Genomic DNA, 16,883 nt, shown 5'->3' on the forward strand with positions numbered 1-16,883 from the left:
TTTTTCCCCCCTGCATTTGCCGCACATCCGATTTCGGCATTTTGATTTACGCTCCAGATGGGCCTGGACATGCTGCAAGATATTTCAATAAATTTCGTATCAGTCGAGCAAAACGTAATTCCGCGTTAATATGGTGGCATCGGGCTCGTTCTCCTTTGATGTCAGGACAATTGAACATCTCAAAATGCTCTCTAGCATGTTTTCCAACAGGCGAATATTTTCCAGCGCGCGCCCTTGTGTCCTTTGCCGGCATCTTCATGACCGGGCTTGAGTTTGCAAGGGGAGATGATAATCCGAACTGGTGCTTGGTGCTTGGATTAGAAGTGTTGACAGAAGCAGATGGGCGTATCTCAGTCAAAGCAGGTGGTGTCTGAGTACTAAGTAATGAAATCGAAGCTTATGGAACGAGATAAATGTTGGAGGAAAGCTCACAGAAAGCTCTTTGTTGTGGGAAGACATCTGCGCCCGGATCTCCATTATGTCGTCTGCTGTCAAAGGGCTCTTTGTCAACCCCCGATTAGGAAATAACTAGTTACAACTGCCTAAGGCCCTAAGCATCTTTGCTCGCTGACCTAACAGCTGATGAACGAGCAACGTATAAGTCCTGGAAATGCCTATAAAATCCTTCACTTGCTGAGGTACACAGAATTCACTTAGTACTGACAAGAATATACCTTTATACTAGCAGGTTGTTCGCGGTGACAAACGAGCCCTAAACATGGCCTTTCTTCAGGGATTGTGATTGCATAAAACTAATTCTATGCATTGATAGTATATTAAAGTCAGACTCCAGGATTACTCAGACGAAGTGTACCTAGGTAGATAACGTTATATATACCACTACCACATGCATGGAACATTGCTGCTTAACGCTCGTCTGCCTAGGTATGTAGCTTGTATAAACATGTCAATGTGCTTTCCTGGTTGTTCCTATACGCCTAGACGTTGCGAGAAGATACGCATCGGTAACATGTTCTTATACTGTTCCTTAATGGCTAACACAGGAACGAAAAGATATCGAAACAAATCATATTTCTACACTCCTACGCACATACTACTTGTAATATCTGATATCATTGTCATGTAGACCGTAAAGATGGACCGCTATATCCACTTGAGTAAAAGGATATCGCGGTGAGTAAGGGGTCCGAAGGTTCGTCTTCTTTGCGTTAAAATAGGCCCATACCGTGGGGTAATGAATCGGTAACGGCCAGAGTGTAGCAAAGGTCATGCATTTGGTTGTGCATGGGAGAGTGTTTATGAAGAAAAGCGTAAGAGTAAGGAAAAGGAAAAAAAAAATCCAGGCGTTATGAAGGAAGGAAAGTCGTGGCTCATTAGAATTATTTTTGTTCTTTTTTGGTATCGTCATCAATTCACATAATCTAACACAGCTCAGTATTTACACCGAGCTGGTCTGCATTTTTGGGGGAATTCCTTGACAACCACATAATTTATTCCTCGGGAACTTAGAAAAAACCATGTCAGTAACCACTTTGCTATTCCAAAGTTTCAAAAATCGGAAGACTCACTGTCAATTTCTCCAGCCTTGACATCGTCACTGACGTCCTTGGGACTGCGTCCATCGACTTGACATCCTACGCTGAAGGCTGTGCCCAAAATCTCCAAAACGACTCCACGGAGCTCCTTAGCGAGACTGCGGTTGCGCATGATGCGAGCGATCTCAATGATCTCGTCCAGAGGGATAGACTTGGAGTGCTTGATGTTCTTCTCCTTCTTGCGGTCACGGGGAGGCTCCTTCAAGGCCTTGATGACCAGAGAAGAGGCAGAGGGAACGACAGAGACAGCAGCCTGACGGTTCTGGATGGTGAGCTTGACGGTGACACGGAGACCCTTCCAGTCGCCGGTAGCTTTGGCAATATCTTCACCTGTATATGCCGTCAGTACACATGAATGTGAGAGTCCGGGATAGAATGGTTGTCGTACCAATCTTCTTGGGCGAAAGACCAAGAGGACCGACCTTGGGAGCCAATGCAGACTGAGCACCGACTTCACCACCGGTAGCCCTCAGGTGGATAATCTTCACCTCATTGGGGTCGAACTTTGGAGCTATTCACACAAAAGAAATTAGTTTTTCGAATCGCCAGGCAGCAAATGCCACACCGAGGAGATGATACTTACGCATGGCGAGGGTGCGTAAGGTAGTCTATCGTCCTCGGGGAAAGAAGAAAAAGTTCGAGTTGCTTGCAGGAGCAAATACTGCAGGGGAGAATCTCTCTTATAGCCGGGAGAAATTTTGCTGGTTGTGCGCTAGCCGAAGTCACGTGGCCGACCCAGATTGTGGGTAATTTGTCTTGGCGAATAATCAGCGCTAGGACATAAACGGTTAGTGGAATTTACAATCATAGATGATGCTTCAGCCTTCAGTAGTAAACAGCTCCTACAAGGCACCCTAAGTGGTCATTCACTACTTCATCTCCATCGGAAATATTAAAAATAAAAAGAAATTTATCAATCGACTGTATCGTATCGTAAAAAGATGACGGATGAAAGAGACCGCTAAAGGTACACACAGCCACACACACACAGATACATTGCAACTCCAACCTGGTGCTCGTGAAGCCGTCACAAATACACGCGCCCAGTGTTTAGTTAGTGCCTGATACGGCAAGCCTGGTTGATCTGTTAGTATCGTAGTGAAACATGGTGTCTGCGGAAAGTGAAACATACTTCATCAAATGCTCCATGAACGTCTGTAACGACACATCATCGGTGAAAATCGTCTGTGCAGACACGCCACCCCCGTAGCCTCCTGTCGAATGAGTTGTTGAGGGGTTCAGTTTTGACAACAAGAACCGAGCTTGAGATCCGCCTGCATCGCAAATGATGAATCGGGGGAGTGGAAAACGGTCGGCAATAAGTTCCTAACAACGTCATTAGCACATGCCAGTAACCTCAAAGTGATATTGACAAATAAACAAAGGAATAACTTACCCTCGCATCTTCCTTCGGTTGCTCCAAAATGGATCTGAAATTCTCGTAACCTTCTTGGTCCTGGTATCCAGCTTTCCTCCACTCGGCCATGGTCTCTCCGTGGAAAATGAGCAAATGGAAAAAGGTATCGAGGAGGAGGATATGAGTGGGCTGAATAGAGGCAGAGTCTAGCAGCACGGGCTGACTGCCTTCCTGTTCCAAAGAATATGAATCGAGCGTAGGCTGGATCATGATCAAGGAGTTGCTAGTGTCCTCGTGGTTGAGAACATGTCGGTAGAATGCCGTTTCATCCGGAGAATTGTTGAAAACTTGGAGGAACTGACTTCTGCGAAGATGGAACATGAATTGTGGGTAGAGAGTGAAGTTCTTCTCAAGGCGGAATGACGTTGGGTCATCCTTCCTGTAATCGGCAAAGCGTGAGCACAAGCGAATCAGCATACGGTCAACCCATCGCAATACATCTGGCCCATCGTCGACCTCGGCCTTGAAGACAGCAATACGAGACATCAGGACTGCAGCTGCTTCTTGGTCGAAGGACTGCGCAAGAGCTGGGTCACCCGCCGGACCGCTTAAATTCCTAGCAATGGTTGTAACACGTAGGTGGAATTGACCGGAAGAATGCTGATAGTATGTAAGGAACTGCATCATGCCGCGTTGAGGACCCTGCTGAATTGGCGCAGGTCCGCCCTGGTTTGCAATCTCAAAATAGATGCCATAACTGGCAGCAGGGTCAATTCCGCACATCTTCCATGCGCAAGTATTACCGATACCACACTCCGTCTCACCCACGCTTGTAGATTTCTTGTTAAGGGAAATCGCGTGGCCAATAAGGCCTGTGACTTTGAGCTCTCTTGTGGTAAGAACTTCTAGAGACGCATTAAAGCCCATTAGAAGGTTGTCATTCTCGTCCTTGTCGAATACTCGGACGAATGATTGTTTGAATTGAGACGATGTGAAGCTGTCAGTCAACAGCGTGTGACCACCGGTGTAGTTAGCCATATTCTTCATTTCCAGCATGCCAACTTGGTCAAGACAGCCGGCAAATAGGTCAATGACATGACCATTGTGTGCGGCGCGCTTGGCAAGATTGTCATAAAACTATGCCATCCAAAACTTGTCAGTATTTTTATCTCAGAGCAAACAAAGAATTGCGAGAGAAAACCTACCTTGACTGCCTTCTTAAAATATTTAATATTATCCCTATCAATATCATGGTGAGATCGGATAGGCTCCTTCAACTCTGGGCCAACGACAAGACCAGGGCCTTCTGTGGCAGGACCGCTGGTGAAAAGCATAATGCGTCCACCGGCATTTTGAAAAGACGTCTCCAACAACCCAACTCCGACGCTGACGGCGACACCAGTGCACCTTAAAGCTCGCTTGTCATTCGCAACTGGCCAAGGATCGCGCTGCAGCTGTTCAAGGATATTGGTTATCTGGAACTCGGCCTGTTGGACAGGAAGGAGGAAGCGGGCTGCGGGACCCATGGGGGGAGGTGCGCGACCAGGTGGCTGAGGAGCGCCGGGACGAAGGCTAGGAGCTAGCAGCCCAAGCATTTCCTGAACCTGCTTTGCACCATAGTCCTTGTTACCGCGGAAGACATAGGATTTGGCGCACTCTCCGTAGCCTAATTCATGGACTTGCGCCTATACGCCATCATTAGTTTATGCCTTAGGTAGCAAGGTCTAAAATCGGCTCGCGTACCATGGTGCCGTATGTGATCAACCCAACCAGCGCATGTGGTGGCAACAAGGACAAGCTCATGATGAGGGAGTCCTTGACAGCCTGGAGACTGTCATCCTCCTGGCAAGTGTCTACGACATACAGGAAAATAGGGGGGGCGGGGGCGGGCCGGGCCAATCGATACTCGATAGTTGTGCTCTGAGGATGAAGCTCGGGAGGTATAGCATTCTCGGTAATGTCTTTGTAGTGCGGAGGAAGAGGATTGCGCATCTGGCAGAAGGGGCATATCCAGATCCGAGCTCGGACGTCCACGTTGCTAGCTCGGCAAGTCAGCACTATGAGTTGGTTGCGTGATGTTTACCAAGTCAAAAAAAAAAAAAAAAAAAAAAAAAAAAAAAAAAAAAGGTAGCAGGAACATACGCATAAGGATTGAGGACTGCTTTGCAAGGGGCTTTGCAAGTCACTGGTTCGTACTGCAGCAATGGGGTGTCTGTCTTCTCCTTGAGCGGCGTATACACGGCTCCGATGGGGACAACTAAGCGGGACGCTTCCTGCTCGAGACGGTCAACATGGGACAATTCAGAAGGTAGGAGGGTAGCCGTGAAGATGAACTGACCATGCGCGAGCTTGGAAATGTGTTCCAACTGAGCCTGACGCCATCGCGATCCTCGACATCGCTCCACTGGTCCTTCAAGGCCTCGTAGTCCATCTTCTTGATCTCGAGTGGAGCAACAACAACAGAGGAATCGGGGTGAACAAAGGAAAGACAGCGCCTACAAGCACTTGGGAATTATGAAAGAAATGTGACGGTGACGGGGGTACTTTTCAAGCATGAAACATAATCGATGCCTGTGATAGGCAACGCCGCAGCGGTGTGATTGACAGGGTGAGCTTCGATCAACCGGAGGGGTGGTTCTGTTGTGGGCATTGAAGCCAGGTTGCAGCATCTGTGGTGCCTGCCGTCTGCCGCACCCCATTGTTGCCGCTAGCCGCGACCTCCACATAATAATGTATTTTTTTTTTTCCCTTCCCTTTTTCCTTTTCTTTTCTTCTCTTTTATCAACCATCGCCGACAACACAATTCACATTACTGTCGACAGCCTCTGCCAATTCGATGGCGAGCCTGTTTTCGCGTCGCGCGTAGACCAAGTTAACCCATGGCTGGGCACCTGGCTTGGAAAGGTCGTTCCGATCCTTTTTGATGATTTGGGAATCAGCAGAGGTTACATACAATTGGCACTTGTCGGATTTTATTTTCTCTTGTATAGTGGAAGAAACGCTGTCCTGCATTTACTCGATCATTAAAACTTGCATACACAATATATGTCATAAAAAGCCCTGTCCTCCTGTTCCGTTACGCCCATTTCTCATGCTACTATGTACGAAATTGTATCAGAAGAATTTATACTCAATCCTTAGACGGCTTGCCAGAGTATTTGAGCATGTAGCTCCGCTTGAAATAAGTGTTTGGGTGAACGATGGTATCCAGGTCGGTCTGGTTCCAAGAGCCATCTTCTTTGACTCTCTTGATATCAGCCTTGTGTGTCCACTCGAAGACTCTATTGCAAGCAATGTGGTATCTTTGCTTCTCCACGTCTTCGCGCACGCCATGCAGGAGATCTTTATCGTGGACTCCGGTAGATTGGAGGAGGGCGGTAAGGTTGTCAACGGAAAAATGCCGGTATGGACATCCATGAGTTTGGCCTGTGCTTGGTGCGCTTTCAGACAGGATCCTCTGGCAAGAGTACGGTGGATAGCCTCTACCCCGACGGTTCGAATCACCTCCAACGTCCCCGTACGCGTGGCGAACATTGTATTTGTATTTCGAGTTGAACTCGTCGTCGGTAAATCCCTTGAATGATTGACGCCAGAATAAGATACATTCGTCCAAACTTAGACCAATGCCTTTCAAAAAGAGCGTATATTGCAGACGACCAAAATGTTTCAAGTGATTGTTCTTTCGGAGGGTCATGTGTAGGCTGCGCATACATAGAGGGAAATGTTGCGATAGAGGATCGATCGATGCTGCGGTGATCGCAGCGCCGTCGACAACACCTTCACCTTCGGAGTACGCCGACTCCGCGCTTCCAAAGTTTTTAGACAGGTGATTCAAAATAGGAGTCAGACGGTCATCCTCGTCCAGTCGAGGCAACGCACGGCTTGTTAACTATATCACCTTTAGCGTCAGAAGACTGTCAAGGAGAGGAAGGGAATGGGAGGGAAAAAAATGTTTCTTCTTACCTCCATGGCTTTCTCTAGACGCGCAGTAAAATCAGCGATAATCATACTGAGTTGCTCCCTCTGGGGAACGTAGGCTTTTCCTTTCCGTATCAAGACTGCTCGACGTTCGACCAGTTCAGGGACTTTCTCCCAATCAACCTTATACCAAGCTTCATCGTCAGCACGGCGTAAGCCTGGTGTGGAAGTGACAAGTTGCTCTGCAAATTCCGATTTCTCTTTGTCGCTCACAGGCTCCCAGTCGAGGTTGAGGCTTTCGATGAAAAGACGCCTTTCTTTGCTATCGTCTTTCTGGAATCGGAATCTGAACAACATCGTCTCGGCGCGCACGAAGCGGCGGCGAAGTTCCTCGGTTGCTGAAAACGCAAGTCGCAGTATGAAGTGAGAGTAATGGTCCTTTTGCCGCTCATTTTTTAACTGCTGGTTGACGACGCCAGAGGCTGCTGATGAGTTGGATGATAGGGGAAGATATTTTTTAAGGAGTGGGGTGATGTGAGCTTCCGTTTCTTGCGGTGATTTATTGCGGTATGAACAGGCCTCGATTTCAGCGAGCACTACACAGCCGGAACGGTGAGACAGTATGATCGAGGCTGCAGGAAGACGGTGCGAGGATTACCTTTCAATCTGTCAATTGCCCACTGCTCAAACTCCTCGAGCGTGATCTCTGCAGCGGGAGGCACGTCGTAGAAATTGAGACGGTGCGGATAGTCCTGCTGCTTATAGGAGGGCGTCGCGAACTGCTTCTTTTTGGGGTCGAGAATCGCCCTTCGTTTAGGGTCAATTCGCTGAAAGTCCTGTCGGATCATCGTGAGACCACGCAAGTGAGCGAATGTATGTGCTCGATAAGAGGCGCAATGCAGTGAAAAGACGACGACAGGATAAGAATTCAAGTACTTCGTGAGGAGTGATTGACGCGCCGACGACGCGTCCCGCCAGAACGGGTAGTATTACATTGGCAGCCAATCAGAGGCTCGCCCCGTGCTCCTGGATTAGGTAAGGAGCTGAAGAGCGCTACTAGTCCGCAAGTGGCTAGTGGCAGTCACGGGACCTCGGAGTTTACTGCGAATTTGCGATCAACAAAAGAAATCGTGGCTCTGCCCGAAACCGAATTTACAATTTACTGGAATTGACCACAAGGCAATGAAGAAATAGTCCTGCGGACGATGAATTCGTATGGCGTAGTATAGTACGGAGTAGAATGTCCTTAAATCCGCCGTATATCGATCCATCCTCAACGCTTATCTTAGCCTCAGGCCACCGCTAGGGGACCGGCGCCCGCTCACCGAGACGCCCAACTGATCGATGAACTAGTTCGTTATACCTATGCTGTGGATTTAATAATATCCATCCCAATCACTGCGGTCGTGATGTAGTGTCCCTAGTCTTCACATGTCTGCTTTCGCTCTGCCGGCTTTCTCAGTATTGAATAGAAAGGTACCTTTCACATGCGCACAACCCGCTTGTTGCTTGTGATTTCTCCCGCCTTTAAAAGCGCCGAGCATCTGCGGCGCGGCATCGCATCATTATTATTGTTATTATTATTATTATTATTATCTTGTCTGTCTTCCATTGAAAAAACCTCGTTGTTAGCCGGTCTCTCATGACGCCTGCCACAAAGCGGCTCAAGAAAGCTGCTCGCATTATTCTCATCGGAGCCCCCGGCGTGGGAAAAGGTACACAGACCGAACGGCTGCTCTCGCGGTTTCCGCAGCTGGCTGCCATCAGCTCGGGGGACTTGTTGCGCGAAAATGTTCGGAAGAGGACTACGCTAGGTAGGCAGCAAGAAAGATCGCACTCGTGCCACTCGTCCATTCTCGGTCTAACGATCAATAAATATACATATAGGCCTTCAGGCCGAAGCTCTCATCCAAGCCGGGAGTCTAGTACCGGATGCTGTCATGCTTGATCTGATCTCTTCGGAGCTGGCTGTCAAAGGCTGGCTTACGCCCTCTGAATCTACGCCATCTTCTTCTCCTGCCCACGCCTCTTCCATCTCCTCGTCGTCGTCCCGTCCAAATACAATAATGCCGTCGGCATCGTTCATCCTAGACGGCTTTCCACGAACAGCAGTACAAGCCTCGAGCCTAGATCGAATACTGCCCATCAACTTCGTCGTACATCTCTTCACACCACCATCCGTCATCATATCGCGAATAACGAAGCGCTGGGTTCATGCACCTTCGGGACGAGTGTACAACACTGAATTCAACCCTCCAAAGGTCGAGGGCAAGGATGACGTTACGGGAGAAGCGTTAACGCAACGCGCTGATGACTCTATAGACACTTGGAAGCAGCGGCTGGAGAAATTTGAGGAGTCCAGCAAAGCACTCATTGAGCATTATGACAGACAGGGCTGTCTTTGGCGGGTGGAAGGAAACTCGAGCGATGAAATCAGCCCCAAGCTCTTTGCGGAAATTGAGCGGAGATTTGCCTGAGGCTAATCCTTTGCTCTTTTTTCTTATTGTAAATATACCTACCTACCTACCTACCTATCTGCTAGTTTGGGATCTTATTATGCACGATGTTCTACAATATAATCTACCTCATTACCATGGAAGCTATGCGGAATGCGCGGCGATCTTTTCATATTTTACCTAACATCACAATCTAACCTATATCACATAATCATTTCAAGTCATACTCGTAAATTCCACTCTTATTTACTGCTGCTTCTTAGCACGAGAAGAAGTGAAAATATTGCTCAGCAGCGAAGCCAGGAAACCAGGCCTCTTTTTCGTTGAAGGCAACTTTGGAGATATTTCCAAAGGCTTTTCCAGCCCCATTCGAGTCTTGTACTCTCGCGGACTTTCAAAATCGACTCCACCATGACGCCAAAAGTCCTTCCACAGCCCCTGTCTCCAAGCCTTGGCCTGCTGCTCTGCCTGGCGGTATCTGAGTTCATGTTCCTTGCTACCAAATTCGGCCCCGGATTTAGCTTCGTAGACTGTGGCTAGACCGCGCTTCAGCATTTCGTACGAAACGTCCCGTCGCCGGAGCGGTGGAAAGTCTAGCCATCGCCGTACGTATACAGTCGCAATCACGCGCTTGTATTGATCGGGTCGGTGCACGTATGCGCGCACCCGTCGGTTCAGCAGATAAGATGTAAGCCACATGTGTGCTTCGTGAGCAAACGGTTGGGCAGGACGGCCGAAATGAGCGAGCTCCGGAGCATCGACGCCCGCAAGGCGGATATGAACCTGATATTTCCAGGCAGAGTTTCAGTTAGCTTCTTGAACGGTTATCGCACCCGCTTTGAAAGAAAATAAAAAACATACAGTCCGGTCTTTCAATTCTTTCCTGGACGTCGGCACCTTCATCCATGGCAGCCAACCCCATCCAACCAATCTGCCCCCAGGCGTATGGTAAATCCTGAAATTGTCCCCATCGCCCACACTCGTAACGCGTCCCAGGAGGGATCTTTGGCGGAAGTAGGAAGAGGCAATGTCTGTAGCCTCAGGGAAGCGGCGAAGGTAACGGCGGTGGATGTGAACGACGAATAGAATGCCGCCCGTGAGGAGCAGGGTTGGGATCAAATTCCGCGGCTCTTTGAATTGGCTCCAGTCGAATGCATTGAGACTTGAGTTCCAATCTGTGGCCTGCTTTGAGGATGTCGTGGAAGGCGGGGGTACGAGTTGTTCGTGTGTCTTGTTGTGGTGATGGTAGTTGCTGTTGTTACTGTCAGGTGGATGATGGCGCGAGTCATTGCGAGTATCCTCTGGATCTGACCTGGACCCAGACGGCGACCACAACCACCATCCCATGCCAGACTTGAGGCCGTTGAGTGCGGGGTGTGAAGGTGGACGTTGGAGAAACGCGCGGAGGTCAGGAAGTTGAGAGGCACGGGGCCTTGGCGGTTTCCGGCCTGTGAATTCAGGCTCCTACCATGGTGTATTATGTTGTAGATAGATTTATTATGCAGGCTGTTTAGTTACTGGAAAGGGGCCTTGATTAGATAATAGCAGGTAGGTTCTGGATATAATTCCATGCGAATCATGTTAAATACGAATTGTATGGAAGCCGCAGAGCTTCTGCATGAGGTTATATATTTCCTTATCATCCCCGATAACCATTCAGACTGCGTATAACAATCACAACCAAATATCTTAGCACGTTGTTGGGAAGTAGACACCAAAAAAGAAACGACTGATACCAACGTTAGGACATAGAATATCGCCAACACCGCATTCCGCTTCCTCTTCCTCTATTCAGTGCGAGGCGATTTGCACATGCCCGTGAGGCGCAATAGCAGACATAGCCTGCGTAGCATAGGAGCCAGAATAGATTCAAATTGGTTGAGTTAAATGTGATATACAAAGGGCAGGTTGTTCTTTAGAAACCTCAGTAATCCGAGAAGTTTAATACACGGACAATATAGCAAAAAATAGAAAGAGGCGGCATTATAAAAAGAAGTTTGGTGTGAGGTCTCACTGGGAAAAACCCAGGCGTCAGAAATCAGAATTCTGTAGCATAGCCACCAGATAATGAATCCCCTCTTCGGAGACCTCAACTTTTCATTGCTGTATAAGCCTGAATTCCAAACCGTCTCGTGGCCCTGGTTGGTCGTACATCAGGCTAGCAATAGCCATAAGATTTACAGTATAAGACGCTCTACGAAATCCTCGAGAGCTCAATCGGTCAAGGGCCGAAAGAGAGTCGCTCTCCGCCAGAGAAAAGGCCTTTTTAGCAGCGTAGAGCTAGCTGTTGACGAACCATCATAATACACTCAAAACTAGGACACGGTTATCGATAGCATCAGCTATCGACGGAATGCAGCGAATATAAGCATTTCTTGAATCTTCAAAACTAAAAGATCATTATAAGCCTTTACCACTCACCTCAGAATTTCTTTGCGGTAGCCTTTCACGGGAGAAGATAGACCACGTCAATGTCTCGAGCGCATTGGATTTCGAGATATTGTATGAAAACAAAAGTTTTGTCGACAAGACGGCTCTTTGATACAAGACCTAAACGTGGAAAGTTTCCCATGACAGAAACTCGCGCCCGCTGACAATGTCGCGATTCTTCCTCTAGACGTTTCTTGATACAGTTCCTTCAAAAGCTTGAAAATGAGAAACATGTTGCTTGTTGTCGTAAGAAACCTGCTAGCAACGACAACAAGTTTTAATCTTGTTTGACCCCAACCTTTCCCACCCGTCGAAGACCAAGCGAGCTCGCAAAGCACACCAAGACCATGCCAGCGAAGATCGTCCAGTACGCCGCGCGATAACCCTGCAGCAGAAGAACCTCCTTTGAAGAGGAAGAGCCATCTTGCTCCTTATGGTCGGTGACCGATGCTGCAATGGCAGCGGTGATGGCCAGTCCGACGGAATTGCCTAATTGGGAGATGGTGTTGAACACGCCACCTGCGAGTGCCTGGGAGTCACCCGGAAATGAGCGGGATATCACAAGGCTGGAGACGGTCCAAAGCACTGTGTCCTGTTAGTAAAGCTCCTTTTTTTTTTTTTTTTTTTTTTCAGTTTGTATTTTTCAATCGGAGATGCAAGACTCACCATCGCCATTGAGTGGACTTAGCATCATCGCAATAAAGGGCGCAGTCCAGTATGCCCAGGCGGGATTGGCGAGAGCCATCAGGATAGGCGAGACAGCGGTGATGAGCGCAGAGATACCTAGAAGAACGTTGACGTTGACCCTTGTGACCAAATACGCGGTAGCAGAGTTGGTGAGGACCCCAACCACTGCCATTGGTAGGAAGCGGATTGATGCCTGGAGAGGGGATAGATTTTGAACATCTTGAAAGCTATAGACAAGGGTTAGCTCCTATGTAGCATTGATCAGATGGGGAGAACAAACTAGAGAGTACTCTGGTACTGGAAGGCGTTGAAGGCGGCCCACGTGAAGAACATGGAAACGCATATAGCAAGGAAAGGAACATTTTTCCATAGAGAGTTAGGAATCAATGCAGCCTTTCCACGTCTTTCCTGTCGGCCCACCCAGAATGAGAAGGCGGGAAGTAATGCAACCGAACCAATCAGCAAGACAATGTTCTGCGCGTCGCTCATGTTGGAGTAATTCATGGTGATCATCGCCAAAACATAGGACAAGAGACCCAGCGAAACCGACAGGATGATCACCCCGACCCAGTCAATCTGACGTAAAAGGCGACGGGTTGAAAAAGAAGATGCCTTGGTGTTGGAGGGCAATAGGAATATCGAGGCAACGAAAAGAAAGAAGTTGATGATTGCCGTGATATAGAAGGCCCAGCGCCAGCCGATGGTATCAGTCAAGACACCGCCGAGGACCAGTCCCACGGCATATCCCAGCGGTTGGCCCATGCCGGTCACCGCAAACGCGATATTGCGCTTCGGGCCCGGAGGGAATGAGGTGGTGACGAGGCTGATGGACGTGGGCAGACACATGGCCACGAAAAGGCCCAGCATAGCTCGAAAGGCAATGAACTCGGGCCCTGTGCGAGCCAGTCCACAGGCCAGTATCCACAGGCACGAAACACCGCTGCCGAGAAGCCACATGGGCTTGGAGCCCACGATGTCGGCCACCGCGCCAAACGCCAAAAGAGTGCATCCGGCGGCCAGGGAATACACGGATGCGGGCCAGAAGATCAAATTGCTGTCCAGGTTGATGTCCGAGGCAATATGGGGAAGAGCAGTAGTCAGGATGCCGGAGCCAGACACGCTGATGAATGTCACGCCTGTCAGGACGAGGATGATGCTGGCGGCTTCCAGCGTGGTCGTGTTGGCTGCGCCCTCTGCGGGTGCTGGCCGCGCAGAGGGAGCCAGAGGGATGGCATCCGCATGGTTTTCTATTTCCAATGGTGTTGTGATCGTAGTGGTGTTTGCCATATCTCCTGGCTGTTCGTGGGAGAATTGCAATCTGGCCGCAAAAACAGATTTGTTGATCAGATCACGAGACCGTACTCTACAGCTCTGCTAGCGTCACATACAGTATAGCTCGACACTAGTTAGTCTAATCTACTTTGATTTAAAAAACATATAATATTGGCTAGGTACGTATAATATTGAAATATCATTAAGAATAATTTTATTTACACCTCTTCACGTGGTGTGATGGCGTGCAAATTTGCAGTCGGCGCGAGGAATATGTATTCAGTCGATGCGAATAACGACTTTACCAGTCATCTTCCCCGACTGTGCATACTCAAATGCCTCCTTGGCCTGCTCAAACGTCCAGATCTTCTCGTCTACGACAGGGCGAATATCATTCGCCTCAATCGCACGATTCATATCCTCAAATTGGTCGCGATTGCCCACCGTCACACGCCTCACCTCGCCCATTGTCTTCCGCATATCAAATATCGACCCTCCAGAGCCACCGTCGCCTCCTATAATCACAATCTGGCCATTAAGTTTCAACGCTGCGGCGCTCTGTTCCCCGGCGCCTGACACTTCGACGATGAAGTCCACTCCTCGGCCGCCCGTGGCCGCTTTCACTTGCTTCCCCCAGTCGGCATCGCGGTAGCTCAGCACTGTGTTCGCTCCGAGCAGTCTGAGCTGTCTTTCGCGCTCTCCGCCTAGCTGGCCCGTCGTCGCGATGACCGTCGCGCCGGCGGCCTTTGCAAACTGGATCGCGAATAGACTCACCCCCCCGCTGCCTTGCGTAAGAACGGCATCTCCTGGTTTGAGACTCTTGTGGCCGCAGAATAGTGCATTCCACGCAGTCAGAGCCGCACAGGGAAGAGTACTCGCTTGTACGAAGCTGCAGTTTGATGGCGCAGCTACAAGATCATCCTCGTGGAACACGGCATACTGCCGAAGCAACCCGTCAAAGTGTGCCCCGATTTGGGACATTTGGGACAGGGAGGCCAGTTCACCGCTTAGCCATCGTCGGTGAAACGTCGCAGCTACGTGTGCTCCAGGCTTGAAACGTGAGACGGCCTCGCCGATGGCAAGGACTGAGCCCGCTCCATCAGAGAGCGGCACGACGCCAGGCGTCGTGCCCCAGAGATATGTATTCTAGCAAAGGGTCAGTCAGTAGAAGCGCGCCATTTAGGGAACGAAATCGAAGAGCAAAAGGAGAAAGCACATCGAGGACTTGGGTATCTCGCGAGTTCACCGCTACGGCGTGTATCTTCACAAGCACATCGTGTGCGCCGAGCGGTGGCAGCGGCACGTCGTGCTTCAGCCTGAGCCCGGACGGTCCAGTGCTGGTTTCGATGACCCATTGGGAGGTGGTAGAAGGTATCGCAGCCATGTTAGTCGATCTGATCCAGAGCTGCCAAGGAGGTACTCTCTCGTTTTATCTTGCCCTGTGGATTAGTAATGCTGGCAGCCATTTCGAGATTCGACGTCAGATTTGGTATTGTGCGAATTGGATAATTTGCGAACAAAAATCTTTGTAAAACCTACACGCAGTGCCTAACTGCCAATAATGAGGAAAGGAAGTATGGGGAGTTGGGCTCATTTTTATAAGCAAGATAAGCACTAACTACGCTGGCGCTTGCGGATGATAATCTCGCCGGCGGTTGGAGAGCCATACATAGATAGTATGCATCAGTGACTGCGTGGGCTAAAAAGCTACTTTACCATGCAAGATAAACAGCTATGCAATGCAAAAGATGATTAATTCTATTGTTAGGAACATCCGCACCCAAAGTCCAAAATACAACAAGCCCTATCGTAATTTATGTGCTGCGGCATATCTACATTAAACCTCTAGAGATGCAAGAGACGACAGTCGAAATCAGAGTCATTGTCTCATAACAATACAAATCATTTAAGCGTCACTGGAAGACTCGTCTTGGCGGTTGTGGCAGCCTTCTCCGCATACTTCTTCAATCTCTCATCTTTGAGCTTGCGCACAAAGGCGAAGAACAGAGTGAACAAAAGCTCCATTCTGCATGGCTCATTCATTAGCATTTGTCCGGGGCGGCAAGTAGAGATCATCTTACCGTTCTTTCGTCATCATGAGCAGACCTTGAACAAGCAGACCTTTGAGTACCTGAGGACCGATGCCCTTGAAAAGAGCCAATGGGCCCTCATGCTCAATTATAAATTGCATCACTTCAATGAAGCCCTTAAACGGCTTTCCCTGTCGAGCCGGGGGAGGCTTGGATTGTAAACCGACCTTGGCAACTATCAATGGCTGTGTTGCAAGAGTTGCCAACGCCTTGGACATTGCTCCCAGCACTGAAAATATCTCCGTTAGCGTTGTGTACTAAACCTAAAGCCGAATGAAGACAATAATAATCCTCACCAAATGCTTCCCATGGGCGCAGGTTTGTTTTCCCGGGAAACAGGATATCCTTGAGCCTTTGATATGCCCCATATGTAATAGCAGGATTGACGACCAGAACCAAGCTTGCTTTCAAGCCTCTCCACAGTCCAGGCCAGCCGTCCTCGCCATGGACAACTTCTTGAGCAGTTTCCAAAAGGCCCTTCTTATCTTCTTTTGTCTGTGTTTGTTGACGCGTCGTCACAACTGATACCGGTATGGTGAATATCTGCGCAATGGCGCCAGCCACAGCACCCAGTGAGAGCTCGATAGCCGTTCCCGGTTGCTTCGAAGCACGGCTGGACGACATATATATAGCGCGGACAATTGAATACCAGTAGAAATATGCAAAGTTGGTCGATGCGACTCCTATGAGGGCGCCGTTAATGCCGCTGTACAGACCACCCACGCCTTCCGCCTGAACGATCTTGTGGATAGCGTCTAACGTGGAATCATAATGAGGTGTAGCTTGCGAAACGGCGTCGTTCGTCTCCTTTCGACTCTTCACTTGAACCTGGATCTTCGTTTTAACACTATATAAAAAACAAACCACGCCATTATCAGAATCATAGAGAGAATAGAGGGTGGAGCGGAGCGGAGCGGCACTCACATGTCGAGGGGATAAACCATGGCATTGGCGAGAACGGCGCCAGTTGCACCTGCAAGGGCGCTTCCCCAGGGGGAGAGACGCACTTGCTTTGACTGTCCGGCCATGGAAATCGATGAATACAGAAGAACAAAAAAGGGGCGTGCGTGCTCGGAGTGGTTTATGTAGAGCAATATATTGCGCGTGGTCTCGGAAC

At 49.2% G+C, this 16,883-nt stretch overlaps 6 protein-coding genes across 6 annotated transcripts; 1 reads left to right on the plus strand and 5 right to left on the minus strand.

The window, feature by feature from the left end:
* Nucleotides 1–1,509: 1,509 nt before the first annotated feature.
* Nucleotides 1,510–2,143, minus strand: UA08_05253 (60S ribosomal protein L12; the record flags this gene model as incomplete). Its single annotated transcript, XM_020267554.1, has 3 exons — nucleotides 1,510–1,886; nucleotides 1,945–2,067; nucleotides 2,140–2,143. The coding sequence occupies 3 exons, from the start codon at nucleotides 2,141–2,143 to the stop codon at nucleotides 1,510–1,512; spliced, it is 504 nt and encodes a 167-aa protein (XP_020119671.1).
* A 463-nt stretch (nucleotides 2,144–2,606) lies between these two features.
* UA08_05254 (Protein transport protein sec23) lies at nucleotides 2,607–5,344 on the minus strand (the record flags this gene model as incomplete). The annotated part of the gene is made up of 7 exons (XM_020267555.1): nucleotides 2,607–2,631; nucleotides 2,689–2,882; nucleotides 2,953–4,050; nucleotides 4,119–4,598; nucleotides 4,657–4,951; nucleotides 5,056–5,186; nucleotides 5,252–5,344. 7 exons carry the CDS (start codon nucleotides 5,342–5,344, stop codon nucleotides 2,607–2,609), a joined length of 2,316 nt encoding a protein of 771 aa, XP_020119499.1.
* A 699-nt stretch (nucleotides 5,345–6,043) lies between these two features.
* UA08_05255 (putative DNA primase large subunit) lies at nucleotides 6,044–7,679 on the minus strand (the record flags this gene model as incomplete). Its single annotated transcript, XM_020267556.1, has 3 exons — nucleotides 6,044–6,802; nucleotides 6,877–7,427; nucleotides 7,490–7,679. The coding sequence occupies 3 exons, from the start codon at nucleotides 7,677–7,679 to the stop codon at nucleotides 6,044–6,046; spliced, it is 1,500 nt and encodes a 499-aa protein (XP_020119631.1).
* Nucleotides 7,680–8,473: 794 nt separating this feature from the next.
* On the plus strand, nucleotides 8,474–9,308 carry UA08_05256 (hypothetical protein; the record flags this gene model as incomplete). Its single annotated transcript, XM_020267558.1, has 2 exons — nucleotides 8,474–8,645; nucleotides 8,719–9,308. The coding sequence occupies 2 exons, from the start codon at nucleotides 8,474–8,476 to the stop codon at nucleotides 9,306–9,308; spliced, it is 762 nt and encodes a 253-aa protein (XP_020119630.1).
* Nucleotides 9,309–9,533: 225 nt separating this feature from the next.
* Nucleotides 9,534–15,060, minus strand: UA08_05257 (hypothetical protein; the record flags this gene model as incomplete). Its single annotated transcript, XM_020267559.1, has 8 exons — nucleotides 9,534–10,070; nucleotides 10,149–10,751; nucleotides 11,709–11,837; nucleotides 12,058–12,302; nucleotides 12,384–12,631; nucleotides 12,685–13,778; nucleotides 13,977–14,822; nucleotides 14,893–15,060. 8 exons carry the CDS (start codon nucleotides 15,058–15,060, stop codon nucleotides 9,534–9,536), a joined length of 3,870 nt encoding a protein of 1,289 aa, XP_020119602.1.
* Nucleotides 15,061–15,578: 518 nt separating this feature from the next.
* Nucleotides 15,579–16,794, minus strand: UA08_05258 (hypothetical protein; the record flags this gene model as incomplete). Its single annotated transcript, XM_020267560.1, has 4 exons — nucleotides 15,579–15,702; nucleotides 15,758–15,995; nucleotides 16,063–16,613; nucleotides 16,691–16,794. The coding sequence occupies 4 exons, from the start codon at nucleotides 16,792–16,794 to the stop codon at nucleotides 15,579–15,581; spliced, it is 1,017 nt and encodes a 338-aa protein (XP_020119601.1).
* Nucleotides 16,795–16,883: the final 89 nt, after the last annotated feature.

This window comes from Talaromyces atroroseus (assembly GCF_001907595.1).
Source record: "Talaromyces atroroseus strain IBT 11181 chromosome Unknown scaffold_6, whole genome shotgun sequence".
Lineage (NCBI taxonomy): Eukaryota > Fungi > Ascomycota > Eurotiomycetes > Eurotiales > Trichocomaceae > Talaromyces > Talaromyces atroroseus.